The following is a 17,359-nucleotide window of genomic DNA, read 5'->3' as shown; positions in this document are numbered from 1 at the left end:
TATTGCCTGTGTTTCTTCTCCTTTACGGCCTGCCCGAGTGAATCTGGAGCCTAGACAGCCCGCAATTCACGGGTCTAGTTATTTGCACGCAGAACTTAATTCGACTGCATCAACCCCTGTCCCAAAGTGCAGGTGAAAGTCTACGTGTTCTTGTTTATGCTGTTTCCTGATGGGGACTTAAATGTTATGATAATTTTGACACTGGATCTAAAGATGATCGTTTCTAAAGATAAAATTTGGGGGATATTAACAACAGCTTTTCCATGTCCCGAGTCCTCAGTTCCCTCTCCCGGCTCTTTCCGCCTCTCCTGTCCCCGGGGCAGCTTTGCTCTGCTGTCACAAGCCCTTCTGCTTTTCCTCCCCGTCTGGGGACTTTGTAATTCTTGCTTGTGTCTCTGTGTCGGGGGCTTCTCTCCTGCCAGGCTTGCCGGAATGCCCAGCAGAGCACGTTGCTGGCTCTGCACGAAGCCTCTCGGGCTCCAGGGAGGAGGCTCTGCGGCGGGAGGAGGATGCTGTGCGTGACTAACGCTGTCTCCCCACCTGTCCCTGTCTGTCTCTGTCTGTCCCCATCTGTCCCCGTCTGTCTGTGTCTAGCTCTGCCTGGTGCACACCATGGCGGAGTCCTTGTGCTCCACCGAGCTGCTCAGGCAGCTCAAGGCTGCGGGCGCAGAAAGGCTCTTGCATGTGGTGAATGCATTTCTAAGGCAGTCCTACACCTATCCGCCTCTTTTAACCTTCGGAGGTGATGCACTGTTTGTTTTTCTTGTAGACGTTTGCGGCACGAGGTGAACCGCTCTGCTCCGAGTTCTTGGTCCCCAGCCACAGGGACCCGGCCACTCTGATGGGCGCTGCCCCGTGAGGAGGCTCAGTGTCCTCGGGGCAGCCTCTCTGGTTGACCTGCGTTTGTGTACCTAAGGTGCCATGTGTATTTTCTCCCCCTGCCGGTGTTTCCTTGGATGACACTGCTTTACATGGTGAGAACCATGCTAGAGTTCCTCGCTGCAGACAAAAGTGGTTCCAAGAAAACCTTGAGAAGTAGCCTTGAGGGGCCACCATATTGGACATAGAAAAATTTCACGGAGAATCATTCTTCTACACCCACCTGATAAATCGCAGTGGTAAGAGCTACTGCCGACCAGCATCTGGCCTGGCATGTTCTGACACCACTAACACATCCTAGAAAGCTTCCTCCTGCCTGGCCGTCCCCTCCTGCGGTCCCTTCATGCACTTAGGTGGTGACACGTGTAACCCAGTTGGTCTTCCCTCACTTATTGCTTTAAATGCTCAGCTGGCCAGGGCTCCCTCCATATGACATGGCCCTTAGAAGGCTGAGGCCTGTGGAGCCAGGGCTGGCCCGGTGACCTGGATGCAGTCTTTGTAACCTGCACTGGGTCAGCAACATGGGTCAATGTAACCGTCACCTGGCTGGCGACCCAGGCAGTGATGAATACCAGAAGCCGCCTTGGCTGCCGTATGTGGAAGGTGGCAGGTGACCCAATAGGGCAGCCCATCTGGAGATGACCAGGGTGCCCTGGGGGTGCCCTTCGTCATCATGGAGTCTTCCACGTTTCTTCCTGTGCTGCAGCCACTGGTTCAGAGATGGAGGACTCTGTCTTGGCTGCGGGCACTGCAGGTTAGAGCAATAGTAACGCTTTTGTTTTCCACTTCATAAAAGGATGGAAACATTTGTTTTCCCTCTGTCCCTATTTTGCACCAAGAATGCATGTCATCCTGCATCCGTATCCAAAGTGAAATAAGGTAATCCTGTTTTTATTTCTCCTTTTAAAAAAAGGACATTTTTTTCACCCAGTCCTGCCAGAAGGCACACGGCACTGATGAGGTCCCATAGCTGGGCGCTGGTGTTGGGGCCGGATGCTGGCTCTGCTCTGTGTGTGAGTGAGAATGGGCACATCTGGGTGGCTTTGTCCAGGGCCACACGTTGTGTAAGGTGCTGGCAACCCCTCCCTGCTCACGTCCACTCCCAGGGCTCAGGGCTGAGAGCCTGGCCCTTCCCCTTTTGGTGCCCAGTGGAGTATTTTCTGCTTGCAGAAGATTAATGTGGTATTATTTGAATCCCTCAAGAGACACTCCAGCAGTGCTGTGACCTTTCACAGCTGTGGTTCCAAGAGTTCTTCCTGGAGCTGATGATGGGCAGGAGGATCCAGTTCCCCGTTGAGATGTCCATGACCTGGAGCCTGACAGACCACATCCTGGAGGCCAAGGAGGCCTCCATGATGGAATGAGCATTCCAGGGGCCCGTGCCAGCCTTGTGTTCGTGGTGGTCCAGAGTCGGGAGGTGGGGGAGGGCTGAACACTCTCAGCACTCGTACTTGGTGAGGTAAGAATTCTGAGATCAGTGCAGGGACCAGGTGTCTTGGCTTCAGACCGAAGTCAGGTGCTCAGGCAGGAGGAGTGACTCAGGTGATTGAGTCCACCGCGTCCAGGTGCTGGTGAGGCCCTGGGAACTCGGCGAGTGACGAGGTGGCATGGCCTCTGACCCACATGAATTTGGGCAGGGAAATGTTCACTACACATCTTTGTTTAGAGTTTGGGGCCCAGGGTCAGCGCAAGGGATCAGAGACTGAAAATCTGAAGCCCATGGAGGGAAAATAACAGAAAAGGGCGGTGTCGCGGGGTGGGCAGACTGGGACCGCGGCCAGCAGGTCCTCCTCCCAGTCTCGTTACCTGTGCTCGTCAGGAGGGAGGCCTTCCCTCTCTCTGCAATGACACTGGCATCTTCCAAAGCCTTAGAGGCCCTGTGAGCCTGTGTCACACCTCTGGGGTCACGCTGGGCCTGCTGCTCTCGTGTCCTGAGCCCTCAGAGGGACCTCACCTGTGAAGACCCCTGGCCCCTGCCCTTTCTCCTGGGAGGGTAGAGCTTCTGGCCACACCAGCCATGCTTGTGGCGAGCTGTCGGGCCCAGGACTTTCATGTTTTTAAGTCAGACATTTTTTTTCTTAAGAATAAGAAAATGACTCATTTGTGTGGATATAAAAAGTACTGCACATTGGGGCGAAAGTCTTTGGAACGTGGCAAGTGAGAAGACGGAGTTGCAGGCGGCCCTGGTGGCCCCGCCAGGTGCCCGGGCCGAGGCTCAGGCGAGCGCGTCCCGCCGAGCGGCGGCGGCCAGCCCGGGGCGGCTGCGCGGGAGCGAGCCTGGCGCGGGGGGGAGAGACCGCTTTTCCTCGTGAGGACAGCAGTGACGATGCGTCTCCCGCGGGAGCTGAGAAGGCTGGCCCTCCCCTCCCTCGCAGGCCCGGCCTCTGCCCGCGGGACCTGCACAGCGACGGCGCCCGCGGCGCCTCCCCAAGCTCAACGCGCAGTTTCTCTACGAGGAAACTGAGGCAGAGGGGAGGCCCTGGCACCTTCAACAAACTTTTTTAGCTTCTTTTTCCCGAGTATCAGAGGAAGCAAACTTGCAAACAAGGAAGTTTAAATGATGAAATGCAATTTTGACATAAACTTTTTGGGGTAAAATCTGTACTTCTTTCTGGGCTTCTGCACAGGATGCTTGGCGTCTTACAACGTCAGCTGTGGGGGGCGCCTTCTTCGCGTGACACACACCCTAAGCGCTGCATATCCCGGCCTGTCTTCGGTTATGTGCACAGCCTAGAGCGGGGGCGCTGAGCCACCCCCTATTTTATTTCTCTTGTTCTAGCTTAATAAATTGTTTTTATTGAAGGTGGCAATTAGGTTTTTATTTATTTACCTTTAATGGAGGCCCTGGGGAATTGAAGCCAGGACCTCAGTGCATGCTAAGCATTCACTCTACCACTGAGCTATACCCTCCACTTTCCTTTTCGCTTTGTTTTTTCTTACTATAAATAATGCTTTGATGAACTTCCTTACCATGTAACATTTTGGTTGTGTTGAATTATTTCTTAAGGGCACATTACTGTAAATGGAATTATTAAGTCCATGAACAGGCAGTGAAGGAAATAAATCTTATTTTCTAGCTTAAGATATAAGAGAACTTGGGGGAAGGTATAGCTCAAGTGGTAGAGCACATGCTTAGCGTGCACAATGCCATGGGTTCAACCCCCAGAACTTCCTCTATGAATAAATAAATATAATTCCCCCTTCCCATTGCTAGTGATCCATCTGTCCAAGTTCATCTGTTTCTTCTTGACTCAGGTTTGGCAGGCTGTATGTTGTTAGAAACCTGTTCATTTAGTCTAGTTCATCCAAGTTGTTGGCAAATAACTGTTCATAGCATTTTCTCATGAGTGCTTTTTTCCCTGCAGTATTGGTTGCTGTTTCTCTCTTTCATTTCTTATTTTGTTTCATTCGGTGCTCTCTCCTTTCTTCTCGTGAGTCTGGCCAGACGTTTGTCAATTTTGTTTATCCTTTCAAAAAGCCAGCTCTTGGTTTTTACTAATTATTTTCTAGTTTTAAAAATCTCTATTTATTTCCTCTCTGGCCTTTATTATTTCCTTCCTTCTGCTGACTTTTGGGAGTTTTTGTTGTTGTTCTTCTTCTTTTTCTAATTCTTTTAGGTGGTTGCCTAGGTGAGGTTGTTTGAGATTTTTTGTTTGTTTCTTGAAGAAGGCCTGTATTGCTATGAACACCCCTCTTAGAACCACTTTTGCTTCATCCTGTAGATTTTGTAAAGCTGTGTTTTCATTGTTGTTTGTCTCAATGTATTTTCTGATTTCATCATTGATCCTTAGGATATTTTAGTAGCATGTTATCTGGTCTCCATGTAATCTTTATTTTTTTTCTCATTTTTCTTTCAGTGGCTGATTTATTGTTTCATACTGTGTGGTCAGAAAATATACTTGAAATTTCCATCCTCTTTCTTATTTTCCACATCTTAGTCACCAAATCTGGTTGATTATATCACCTAAATGTCTACAGAATCTCTCTACTCTCCATTTCCTTACCATGCAGCTCACGGCACTATAGCTTCTCACTTGGCCTCCTGCAGTAGCCTCCTAACTAAACCCACACCCCCCTTGTCTCGGAGCCCAAAGACCCGTAATGTTGTGCAAAGTGCAGGGAGGTGCACATCAGTGGTGATGCCCTTTTTAGTCATAGAATGAGATTTACTAGGAAAAACCCAGGAGCAGAGAAATAGAAAAATGCACACATTCTCTGAGCTATCATTCTCTCGCAGAAATGCATGCTTAGTCCACAAATAGACCCAATGTAGCAAGTGCTCCAGGCAAGGCCCACCCTTCCCAACCACAGAGGAGACCAGGGCACACAGCTGACTAGTACAGGGACGTGGCCTTGATAAAAAAAGGGAACATCTACAGCTCAATTTTGGGAGGTTGTAAAACAACGACCAATGACACCCAGAGGCCTTGTTTTCCCAGTTGAGCTATTTCACCCCTCATGAGAAAACCGAGAGAGAGAAAGAACAAAAAGAACCATGAAGCCATCAGGAGACCAAGGTCTATTTCTCCTCTAAACTCAGGACCCTACAAGATCTAGCACTTGCCCACCTCTTGACCCTTACATCATGCTTTTTATTTTCTATGCTTCAGTCACATAGGCTTTCTTTTAATTCCTTAAAAAATTAGGTTCTTTCCCTCCTCAGGGCCTTTGCACACATGTTCCATCATCTGCTTAGTTAATTTCTCCTCCTCCTTCTTCTTCTGCTACCTGATAAGTTCCTAGAAGATTTATTTTTTAGGTCTCAATTTATATGTCACTTTCTGAGGGAAGTCTTTCCTGACATCGCCAGATATGTTGTAAGTCTTAACAAGAGCACTCACAGCATGTTGTATGTACCCTTGACAAAGTGTTATCTCAATAGAAATAATAAGTACTTCTACAGTTATGTAACACCCGTCCTACGCCAAACTAGGAGGTCCTTAAATGGCAAAAACCATAGTTGCCTTGCTCAGGCTGCAGTCCTAGTACTTAGCTGAGCACTCTGACATAATCATGCTCAAGAGATATTTGTTAAATGAATGAATGAAGTGTGGACTTGAGGAGATCAGGTAAAGCAAGATGACTTACTATGTAATGATTCTGATTTTCAGGTTCTTTGGCCTTAGATTTCTGAGGCGTATGGCTAACTCGGCTAACCATACCTAGCACATGTCTAGCTTAAATATGGGGACAATACAAATGAAACCTGCTGTGACTGACAAGGAAGCAGGAGGGCAAGGGCTTCAGAGTCTTTTTTTTCCCCCAGTTGTTCTTTTTTTTTTTTAACATTTTTTATTGATTTATAATCATTTTACAATGTTGTATCAAATTCCAGTGTAGAGCACAATTTTTCAGTTATACCTGAACATACGTATATTCATTGCAACATTTTTTTCTCTGTGAGCTACCATAAGATTTTGTGTATATTTCCCTGTGCTATACAGTACAATCTTGTTTATCTATTCTACAATTTTGAAATCCCGTCTATCCCTTCCCACCCCCCGCCCCCCTGGCAATCACAAGTTTGTATTCTATGTCTATGAGTCTGTTTCTGTTTTGTATTTATGCTTTGTTTGTTTTTGGTTTTTCTTTTTCTTTTTTTTTTTTGATTCCACATATAAGCAATCTCATATGGCATTTTTCTTTCTTTTTCTGGCTTACTTCACTTAGAATGACGTTCCCCAGGAGCATCCATGTTGCTGCAAGTGGCGTTATGTTGTTGGTTTTTATGGCTGAGTAGTATTCCATTGTATAAATATACCACATCTTCTTTATCCAGTCATCTGTTGATGGACATTTAGGCTGTTTCCATGTCTTGGCTATTGTAAATTGTGCTGCTATGAACACTTGGGTACATTACCTTTTCGAATTGGAGTATTCTCTGGATATATGCTCAAGAGTGGGGTTGCTGGATCATATGATAACTCTATTTTTAGTTTTTAAAGGAATCTCCATTCTGTTTTCCATACTGGCTGCATATTGGCAAAAATTTCATTCTTACTAACAGTGTAGAAAGGTTCCCTTTTCTCCACACCCTCTCCAGCATTTATCATTTGTGGACTTTTTAATGACAGCCATTCTGACTAGAGTGAGGGGATACCTCATTGTAGTTTTGATTTGCAATTCTCTGATAGTTAACAACATTGGGCATCTTTTCATGTATCTTTTGGCCATCTGTGTGTCTTCATTGGAGACATGTCTATTTCAGTCTTCAGCTCATTTATCAATTACATAAGTATTTTTGTTGTTGTTGCTATTGAGTAGTATGAGCTTTTTGTAAATTCTGGAAGTTAAGCTCCTGTCAGTTGTATTGTTTGCCAAGTGTTTTCTCCCAGTCTGTAGGTTGTCTTTTCATTTTGTTTATGGTTTCCTTTGCTGTGCAAAAGCTTTTAAGTTTAATTACTTGTTTATTTTTGTTTCTATTTCTATTGCCTAAGTAGATTAACCTAGGAAAACATTGCTACAACTTATGTCAGAGAATGTTTTGCCTATGTTCTCTTCTAGGAGATTTATCTAGGTGTCCTATCTTATATTTAAGTCTTTTGGTTATTTTGAGTTTATTTTTGTGTATGATATGAGGGAATGTTCTAACTTCAATGATTTACATGCAGCTGTCCTGCTTTCTCAACAGGACTTGCTGAAGAGACTGTCTTCTTTACTGTATATTCTTGCCTCCTTTGCCAAAGATTAATTGACCGTAGGTCTGTGGATTTATTTCTGAGCTCTCTGTTCTGTTCCATTGATCCATATTTCTGTTTTTATGCCAATACCATGCTGTTTTGATTATTGTAGCTTTGTAGTACTGTCTGAAGTCTAGGAGTGTTATTCCTCCAGCTTCATTCTTTTTCTTCAGTATTGCTTTGGCAATTCTGGGTCTTCTGTGATTCCATATAAGTTTTAGGATTATCTGTTCCATTTCTGTGAAAAAAAAAAGTCCTGGGAAATTTGATAGGGATCATATTAAATCTGTAGATTGCTTTAGGTAGCATGGCCATTTTAACAATATTTATTCTTACAGTCCAAGAGCATGGGATATCTTTCCATTTCTTTGAATAATCTTCAATTTCCTTTATCAATATTTTATAGTACTCTGCTAATAAGTTTTTCATCTCCTTGGTCAGGTTCATTCTTAAGTATCCTTTTTTTTTTGATACGATTTTAAGAGGGACTTTTTTTTTAACTTTCTTTTTCTGGTATTTCATTGTTAGTGTAAAGAAATTCAACAGATTACTGTATATTAATCTAATATCTGCTACCTTGTTGAATTCATTTATTAGTTGTAATGGATTTGTGTGAAGTCTTTAGGGTTTTCTATAAATAGTATCATGTCCTCTGTATATAATGACAATTTTACCTCTTCCTTTCCAATTTGGATAAGTTTTATTTCTTTTTCTTGATGAATGCTAGAGCTAGGACTTCCAATACTATGTTGAATAGAAGTGGTGAGACTGAGCATCTTATCTTGTTCCAGATTTTAGTAGGAAGGCTTTTAACTTTTCAGCATTGAGTAGGATGTGGATTTGTCATAAATGGCTTTTATTATGTTGAGATATGTTCCTTCTATACCCACTCTGATAAGAGATTTTATCATACGTGCATGTTGAATTTTATCAGCTGCTTTTTCTGCATCTATTGAGATGATCATGGGCTTTTACCATTTCTTTTATTGACACGGTGTATCACATTGATTGATTTGTATATGCTGAACCATCCCTGTGACCTTGGGATGAATCTGACTTGATAGTAGTATACAATCTTTTTTATGTGTTGTTGGATTTCATTTGCTAATATTTTTATTAAGGATTTTTGCATTTATATTCATAAAAGATATTGGTCTATAACTTTTTTTGGTGATATCGTTGTCTGGTTTTGGTATCAGGGTAATGGCTTCACAGAATGACTGTGGGAGTGTTCCCTCCTCTTCAATTTTTGGAAAAGTTTGAAAAGGATTGGTGAAAGTTCTTCTTTGTTTGGTAGAATTCCCCAGTGAAGCTATCCAGTCCTGGACTTCTGTTTGCAGGGAACTTTTTTAAAATTACAGATTCTATTTCACTTCTAGTAATCGTAATCCCAGTCTGTTCAAATTACCTATCTTGTCTTGATTCACTTTTGGTGGACTATATGTTTGTAAAAACTTGTCCACTTCTAGGTTATCCAATTTGTTGGCATATAATTATTCATAATATTCTTTTGTGAATTTTTTATATTTCTGTGGTATAGGTTGTAATTTCTTCTTTTCATTTCTTATTTTGTTTATTTGGGTCCTCTATCTTTTCTTCTTGGTGAGCCTAGCCAGAGGTTTGTCAATTTTGTTTACTCTGTCAAAAAAAAAAAAAAAAAAACTAGCTCTTGGTTTTGTTGACTTTTTTCTATCATTTTCTAAATCTCTATTTTTATTTATTTCTTCCCTGACCTCTGTTATTTCCTTCCTTCTGCTGACTTTGGGTTTTGTTTATTCTTCTTTTTCTAATTCTTTTAGGTAGTAGGTTAGGTTGTTTATATTACCCGATAGGTCTCTTATATTGCTTTCATTCTTTTTTAAATTTGTTTTTCTATCTGCTGTTTTGATTGGGTGATTTCCATTATTCTATTTTCCAGAGCAAGTTGAGAAGTAGGCTGCTGTGGCTCAGTCCTGCCCCTCCGTTCCCATGCACCAACACTGGAGCCCTCGACGGCACACCCAGGATTCCCTACACACACTCCCAGCCTCAGCCCAGGCCACACCCCAGCCCCCCAAGGTTGCCTCTGTGCAGCCAGCCCCAGCCCCCTCCCTGGGTCTGTCCTCTGCAGCTCAAGCTCCAGCACCCAGTCCTGGCACACACCAGCAGGCTCCCATCTGGGCTGGGGACCACAGGGACCGTCTGTGCTGGTCTCTCCCCACTCCGTCCATCACAGAGCAGGTGCTGCACTCTCCTCTGAGCCTCTGAAGCTCTTCTTCTGTCCCAGCTGACCTCCTCGCTGCAGAGGGGGCTCTCCAGGGTGAGGCCACTTCTCCCCTCCCACCACTCCCTTTCTGGGCACAGATCTGATCCTGATTCCTTTTCTTTTTTCTTCCTACACAGTTATGTGAAGACTTTTCCTGTAGCTCCACTTGTATATGATCTTCTGCCAGAATTCAGTACATATTTTGTGAGTTCCATGTTCTTCTATTCCACCCTCTTGAAGCCCCTCCCATAGGCTTATTTTCTGTCTACTTGTTGCACCAACTACTTAGAGAAGAATGTTGAAATCTCCAACTATAATTGTGAACTTTTAAATTTATTCCTTCAGTTCTGTCTTCCCTTTGTGTATTTTGAAGCCCTGTTATTAAGTGAATGTACATTTAGGATTGTTACATCTTCTGAAAGAAGTAATACAGCCAGCCCTACATTTTTATGATTAGTGTTTTCATGGTATATGTTTTTCTGTCCTTTACTTTTAACTCAGGTGTGCTGTGTAGTGTGTTTCTCCTATAAAAAGCAAGTAATTAGGTCTTCCCCACCCCCACACTGGAAATGTCTTTCAGTAATATAATGGCTTTTAGATTTGTTAGGACTAGATTATATGAATATTCAAATTCAAGAAATTTTGCAATACTGAAGTGAGTTTTCTTTCTGCCATTTGGTGGTGCCATTTGGTGCCCTGCCATCTGGTGAAGGTATGTAGAAAAAGTTACTTTGAAAATAAATATAAAGTTTCCACTGATGTCTGTTTCTGCATTGGCTGATACTTTCTTCCACTGTAAGAATCTGATTTCTTCTTGCCTTCCGTTGTCAAAAAGAATACTTAAGAAAATGAAGCTTTACTTGCTTTCTTCCAGCGTCAGTAGTTTTGAACCCAGTGTTCCCTCCTATATTACAGACTAGAGTCTCTAAGGAACATGCCAAGAAATGCAGACACGCTGAAACTATGAACAGCAGGTGTTGTCCTAATGCCATACCCCAGACATCATCTGCTGAACTGTTTTCTAACACAACTTAACTATAAAACACAAATAAATGAGTAAAGATGAATCAATGACAAATTCACTTGAAAGTCAATTTTTTCAAGGAAATTACCAGGTTACCATTCTACATAGGTGTGTAGAATGATATCTATATTTAATTATATATATTCATATAAAACAGATGAGCAAAACATGGCTTGTGAGTCAAATACGGCTGAGTTAAGAATGGTTGTTACGGGGCGGGCCCCCGCGGGTGGCTGCCAGCGCTTCCCACAGCCGGCTGGCTGGCTGGCCCCGGGAGCCAGACATGCAGGGTGCAGCCCAGCCCGGGACGGAGCCGGGCGCCTAGCGGCCCACGGGAGGAAAGAGGGGCGCGGGGCGCGGGGGCGGGCCCGGCCCAGCCCGCCAGGCCGGGCCACGGGCACTGGCCCCGGGGCGCCCGGGCTCAGGCGCCCGCCGAGCTAGGACAGAGCGCGCCAGCGCGCGGAGCCGAGGCGCCGGGACGCGCACCGCGCGGGAGGCGGCCGGCGCGAGCTCTGGGCGCGGGCGCAGCGCCCTTTCCCCTCGATGAGGGGCGGGGCGGCGAGCTGGGGGCGCCAGCTGCGCCGCAAACTTGGGGCTGGGCTCAGGCGCCTCTCGGGCAAGGACAATGGAGGCGGACGCGGGACACCAGGGAGAGTCTGGCCAGCGCAGGGAGCCTGAGGAGGGGGCGGTCGGGGGACCGAGACTCTCGGGGTCTGGGCCTCGGATTTGGACCGGGGCGGGCGGAGAGGAGGTGACGAGAGAGACCCAGGTGACAGGCGCGGGCGAGGCGCCCAAGACATGGTCTCCCGGGTCACCAAGCTCTCCAGCTCCTTCTCCCGGCGCCACGGCACCGCGGGGGAGGGGGCGGTGCGGGACGCGGGAGTCTGGGCTGCCGGCCCCGCAACCGTTGCTACTGCAAGCCGGTGCGGGGGAGGCGGGGGAGGGAGCGGGGCTGTGAGCTGGGGCCGTGGCCGGGTTTGCCAGATAGAAGCGAGCTGGAGAGGGCACAGAGCAGAGGACGAAGAGGGCTGTCGGCGGCTCCAGAAGCCCGGTCCCCTGCTTCCAGAGGTTTGCTGAGCACCTACTGCGCGCATCTGCCTTCACACCCCTGCCCCTTCACCCACCGTGATTCCCCCCAGGTCCTCCCCTTCCAGCTCTTCTTTTTCTCCCCTGCTCCGCATACCGCTCCCTTCTCTGACCTCAGGGAATAAGCCTGGGCTTCACCCTTTGTGGGATCTTCCCAAGTGCTGACCTCGCTCCCAGGCGGACCCAGGCTCCGAGGATAGGAAAGGACCGGTGGACAAAGAGGACCCGGGAGAGCCGTGAGCCCCTGTGCTCTGGGCCCTGGCTGCCGCACCAGCGGGTTGGCTCTGGTCTGCCGGGTCTTCCATCAGGATCCCTGACGGCGGGGAAGGGAAACCCCTAGCCTCCTGCTGCGGAAGGCCGTTGGTGCCTAGGCCTAAGCGGGCAGGGCCAGGGCCATGAGAAGGCAAAGGCACCCAGCAGCCAAAAAATTCCCAAGGGTGCGTACCACGACCCATCCAAAGATCCTGCTGGGTGAGCGAAGGGGAATCCCCACTGGGACCTGCGCTCACCCCACTAGCCCTAGCCCTGCTCACCCGATAGGACTTCCGGCTCGGGTCCCATACCTCCGATGGGGGCACTGCCCTGGCTTGGTCCTGACCCAGGCCATGGAGAAACTGAGGAAAGCAACTTGGAGGGGACTCAGCAGATTCTAGTTCGGAACCCTTGTAGTTTCTGGCTGTGCCAATAGGTTTGGAGCCTGCTCCTAGTAGACTCCATACTAGAAACCCCAATAGCATTGTTTAGGGGATCGGGTAAGCGGGGGTCCAGACTCCTGGGTTTGCCCCAGGGCAGGCCCGGGGTGGTACCCGCCCACAACTCTGCCTGTCAGGCGAGCTCCGCAACCCCCACCCTCGGGGCTTGGGGTGGCGACCAGCTTGGGGCAGTGGGGAAGGGGGCCTGGGAGCGAGGACACGCGCCCCCCCACCCCGCAGAGGGTAGCCGCGAGGCGAGGGGCGCGGAGTGCGTGGTGCCCAGCTTGGCCGCCAGGAGGCGTGGCGCGGGTCCCGTTGCTCGGAGTCGCCGCTGCTGCCTCTGCCGCAACGCCAGTGTCCCTGAGCCGCGGGGTGACGGTGGCTCTCGCCGCACACACCCCTTCCTCCCGTGGGGGGAGCCTGATGCCACGTTCCCTATGAATTATTTATCGCTGGCCTAAAAATACCCCGAACTTCATAGGCCAAGTGTAAGAGGTTCCCCGCGGGTCCGGGCGGAATCAGCGGGGAGGGGGGAGTTAGTCTTGGAGGAGGGAGACCCCCGTGCCCGCGTCAGTGGGGTCATGATGGCGAAATGGTCGTCTCCCCTGACACCTGGGTTCGGGTTTTAGCTCAGCCGGAGGGAGGAAAACCCGACGGTAAAGCAGAGTCCGCTCACTCGGAGGGAAGTGGATCCACAGGAGCCGCGGAGCCTGGGTCCCTCGGCTCCCCCGGAGACAGCGTGGCTGGTGGGTGGGGCCGACTCCTGGGACCGAGGCTCCTGGCCTGGGAGAGGGGACAGCCATCAGATGTCTGGAGTGTGAGTGTGTGTGTGTGCATGTCCGTGCGTGGGAGCCTGCCTGAGATTGGGCGAGCTCATGGAGATGCTCAGGCGATTCAGGGTGATGCTGAGGGTCCCGGAAGCCTGACCATTGCCATCCTCTCCCTGGACCCTTTTTGGGGTCCGGATGTTCATAAAATATTAACAGCCCGTTTGTGAAAGGGGTGGACCCCAAGTGGGTGGGCAGAGGTCTGTAAGACAATAGTCCAGTGTGGGTCGGCGGCATCCTGGGCTGGCAAATACCTGACACACAGCAAAGTAAGGGAAGCCCTAGCAGAGGAGCTCCCCAACCCAGGAGAAGTGGGGGTGTGGGGTGGGGGGAAGGGCAACCGGCCTAGAGCCAGACCCAGACCCTCTGTCTTCTCACCCATGTTTCCAGAGCCTGGATGAACTAAGGCAGGTGCTCTGTGGGAGAGGGATTGAGGTTGGGCTCTGAAAATTCGGGGATCTGTTGTGTAGACAAGAGAGAGGTGGTGGGAAGAGGACATTCTAGCCTGAGGGAACAGCAGAGCAAAAGCCAAGAGACAAGGGTAGTAGGGTCACCCCTAAGTGGCAAGAGTGTGGGATCCACGGAGGGAAGGACAGTTGGTTGGGGTCAGAGTGTGTGGGGCTCTGTCCATGAGACCCAGTGTCTGGGTTTAATTTGTGGGCACCAGGGAGCAGCTGTGCTGTTTGAGGGTTGCAGTGGCCAGAGGAGTGTTTCAGGCCAGTGGGGCCCCCCTCCTGCCTTGTGCAGGAGACTGGATGCCATGTGGTGCTAAGATTCTGGAGTCTGCATCTCTTTGAATCTGCCCATTGCTATTTTAAGTTCACAGACTTGCCTGATTGGGACTCCTCCCTTCAGAGGCATCCTGCAGTTTCTGTGAGAGGCAAGACCTCCCTCAGTTTCCTCTCCTCAACTCCAGTCCTGGAAGACACGTTCCCATCAGAGAGTCTCCTTGGAGCTGAGGGAGGACTTGGGTCCTTCATCTACAGCTACGTTTTCCAAAAGAAACCACATGAGAGCTCATGAAGGCACAGTAGAAAAAGTAAAAAGAAAGGTGAAATGAATTCTAAGGCTATATTGTGTTTAACTCAATGTATCTAAAATGTTCTTTTGTCGTGTAATCCATATAAAAATATTGAGATATTTTCCTTTTTGAACACCAAGTCTTCAATAGCCAGTGTGTATTTGACACAACATGCCGCAATTCCGACGAGACACATTTAAGTGCCCAATAGTCACACGTGACTGGAGGCTGCTGTGCTGGGCAGCAGAGATCTGGAGCTCAGAGCTGGGAGGCAGAGGTGGGGGAAGCTTTGGGCTTCCCAGAGGGTGGGGAACCTACAGGGACGGGCAGAGATGAGCACAGAGAGGCCTTGCAAAGTGTGGAACAAGCCCGGCAGTGCCCTTTTCAGGTGTAATTTGAAATCTCTGATTGGAGGTCGCTGCGGGCACAGCATGCTCAGGCTCGCACACAAGACACACACGTCTCCAGGCTGACACTGGAAGTCAGTGTACTAGGAAATCACACACGGGGGGAGTTTCAAGGGTAGAAAAGTGAGCACAGTATTCCCTCCCCCGCCAAAACTCCCGTCTTCTCCTCCTGAATTCAACCAGGCCCGGCCTGGTCGCCCTTCCACTCTCCCCTGTTCAGAAGTTTTTTGGGGATGTCATGGTGATGGAGGGGGGGTAAAGCTGTGGCCGATGGCCAGCTGGGAGGGAGAACTGCATGCATGGGTACCACTCACCAGTGTGGCTATTGGTCCCAGTCCAAAGCCATGATGCTCATTTAGCAGGGATACACGTCAGGCCCTTGGGTTATGGTAAAAATCCCCTCCCATCAGTGATGGCCTAGGGAGGCAGCTCATGTGTGAGATACCTCAGGGTTTCAGGTGACCCTGAGCTCCGAACAAATCAACTGGGTCACACACCTGCTGTGGAAGAGCGGCTACTAACTGAGGCAACGGGGGGAGGGTAGGGATGTCCAGTGCCCAGGAGGAGGGGCTCTGAGCCAGGAAGGGTTAAGCAGAGGAGGGTCCTTGGAGATGTTAGGTCCAGTTTAGGATGGAGAATGGTACGTGTGTGTGTGTGTGTGTGTTACAGGGCTGCCTGCCTTCCCCTGGCTGTGGGGCTGTCACCTGTAGGATAAGGATGCTGATAACAGTGGGCACCCCTCACACCACTGTGAAGTAGGTCCTGTGATTGTTGCAGGCAAGAAAACATGGCTCAGAGAGGCTAGGCAACTTCCCCAAGGTCACACAATTAGTAAGCGGCAGAACTGGGACTTGAACTCAAGCCTCTCCACTCAAATCCATGCACTTGGCACCAGATTAGCATTTGCTGTGTACCTTCCTGGGGCAGAACCCAGATGGATGAGTTTCCAAGCATGGTGTTCAACCATAAAATGGAAGTAATGAGCACCTAGCCTGGCATCTTCTTCCCAGCCCCCGCCCTCTGGGCTGCACTTAGACGCTCAGCTAACCTCTGTCTCTTTTTCCTTGTCTGTCTGTGTCTGTCTGTCTCCCTCTGTCTCTGCCTCTCTTTGTGGAAGGAGGCTCCCCCTCTTCTCTTTCATCCTCTGGATGTGTGCCCTTATGACTCTGGCCTTTGCCTCCTGTCTGTCTCTCTTTTCTCTTCGTGCCTCTGCCTCCCTCCCCATGCCTATCCTGGTCTCTCTGCAGGACCCTCTGGTGGACATGGCTGGGGGCTCTGGGGCCGGCCTTGCTGCTCACCTCACTCCTCGATGCCTGGGCAGGGCTGGGCCCCGGGCAGGGCGAGCAGGCTGTGATGGTGGCCGTGGTGTTCGGCAGCTTAGGGCCATTGCAGGGCCAGGCCCATACCCGCCTCATCCCCCAGAGCTTCCTGGACCTGCTCCTAGAGATCCAACCACTCACCGTGGGGGTCAACACCACCAACCCCAGCAGTCTTCTCACCCAGATCTACGGGCTGCTGGGCGCTGCCCGCGTCCATGGCATCGTCTCTGAGGGCAACGTCGGCACTGAGGCCGTGGCCCAGATCCAGGACTTCATCTCCTCCCAGCCCCTCGTGCCTATCCTCAGCATCAGTGGGGGCTCTGCCGTGGTCCTCACCCCTAAGGTGCCTGTTCAGAATCATGTCCCCTCATCCCTGGAGCCAGGCTGGGGCTGGGGGAGTGGGGCTGAGTCTGGGCCAGGGAGACACTCAGGTCCTGGGAAGCTGGGATTGGGTGGGATCAGCAAGGAGGTGGGGGCTCAGGGAGACATGGGTGAGGGAGGAGAAGGCTGTGGGGATGATGTTCCCATGCTCTAGAGGAGAAACTTCCTGGGCTGCTTTGACATTTGTGTCTGGATGAGGGCTGGGCAGGCGGCAAACCCACCTCCGGTTCTGGGGGCAACTTTGGCCCACCTTCTCCCTGTTTCTCTGGCCTTCCTTGGTCAGGCTCCAGATCCAGGGCAAAGGGCCAGGCTGGGACCTAATGTAGATGACTGGCAGGGGAGGGCATCCCGGGACAGGCACTGCCTGAGGCCTGGGGTCGGCAGGCCCTCGCAGAGCTGGCCGTCCTGTGGGGAGAAAGTTCCAAACACATTCCTGCCCTCACAGCTGGGATAAGCCTCCTGAAGGAAGAACACAGGATGCCGTGCCACAAGGGAGTCTAACAGGGCCCCCTATGGGTCGGTGGTTGATCAGAGAAAGTGCCTGAAGAAATATGTCTAAGCTGAGACCTAGAGGGTGAGGGAGGGTTGACAAGGTGTGTGTGTGTAGTGAGGGGGGCTCCAGGTAGAGGGGGCAGGGGGCAGGTGGTGCAAATGCCCAGCGGTGGGAAGGAGCTTGGGGTTTCTGAGGGACAGAGAGAAGCCTGCAGAAGGTGGTGGGGTCCCAACCACACAGGAAAATATTTGGGTTTTACCCTAAGTAACTGCGGAGCTGAGGAAGCTGTTGAGGGGAGAGACTGA

At 49.8% G+C, this 17,359-nt stretch overlaps 2 protein-coding genes across 5 annotated transcripts in view; one reads left to right on the top strand and one right to left on the bottom strand.

Annotated features, from left to right (window-relative positions):
- LOC102530619 (AT-rich interactive domain-containing protein 4B-like) overlaps positions 1 to 17,359 on the bottom strand; it is a 91,502-nt gene that overhangs the window by 40,040 nt on the left and 34,103 nt on the right. For 3 of the 4 annotated variants that reach the window (XM_072954602.1, XM_072954601.1, XM_072954600.1), the window contains exon 7: positions 14,925 to 16,966. The exons of the other annotated variant lie outside the window; for it this stretch is intronic. In XM_072954602.1, coding sequence (XP_072810703.1) covers positions 16,841 to 16,966 — 126 coding nt within the window. In that variant the 3' untranslated portion in view covers positions 14,925 to 16,840. Of the gene's footprint in view, positions 1 to 14,924; positions 16,967 to 17,359 lie in introns of those variants that run through there. 4 annotated transcript variants of the gene reach the window in all.
- LOC140691236 (uncharacterized) lies at positions 13,199 to 16,815 on the top strand. The gene is made up of 2 exons (XM_072954249.1): positions 13,199 to 13,599; positions 16,109 to 16,815. The coding sequence occupies exons 1-2, from the start codon at positions 13,199 to 13,201 to the stop codon at positions 16,713 to 16,715; spliced, it is 1,008 nt and encodes a 335-aa protein (XP_072810350.1). The 3' UTR covers positions 16,716 to 16,815.

The sequence above is a fragment of the Vicugna pacos genome, chromosome 34 (assembly GCF_048564905.1).
Source record: "Vicugna pacos chromosome 34, VicPac4, whole genome shotgun sequence".
Lineage (NCBI taxonomy): Eukaryota > Metazoa > Chordata > Mammalia > Artiodactyla > Camelidae > Vicugna > Vicugna pacos.
The sequence above is the reverse complement of the archived record's forward strand: the minus strand, read 5'-3'. Positions and strand labels throughout refer to the sequence as shown.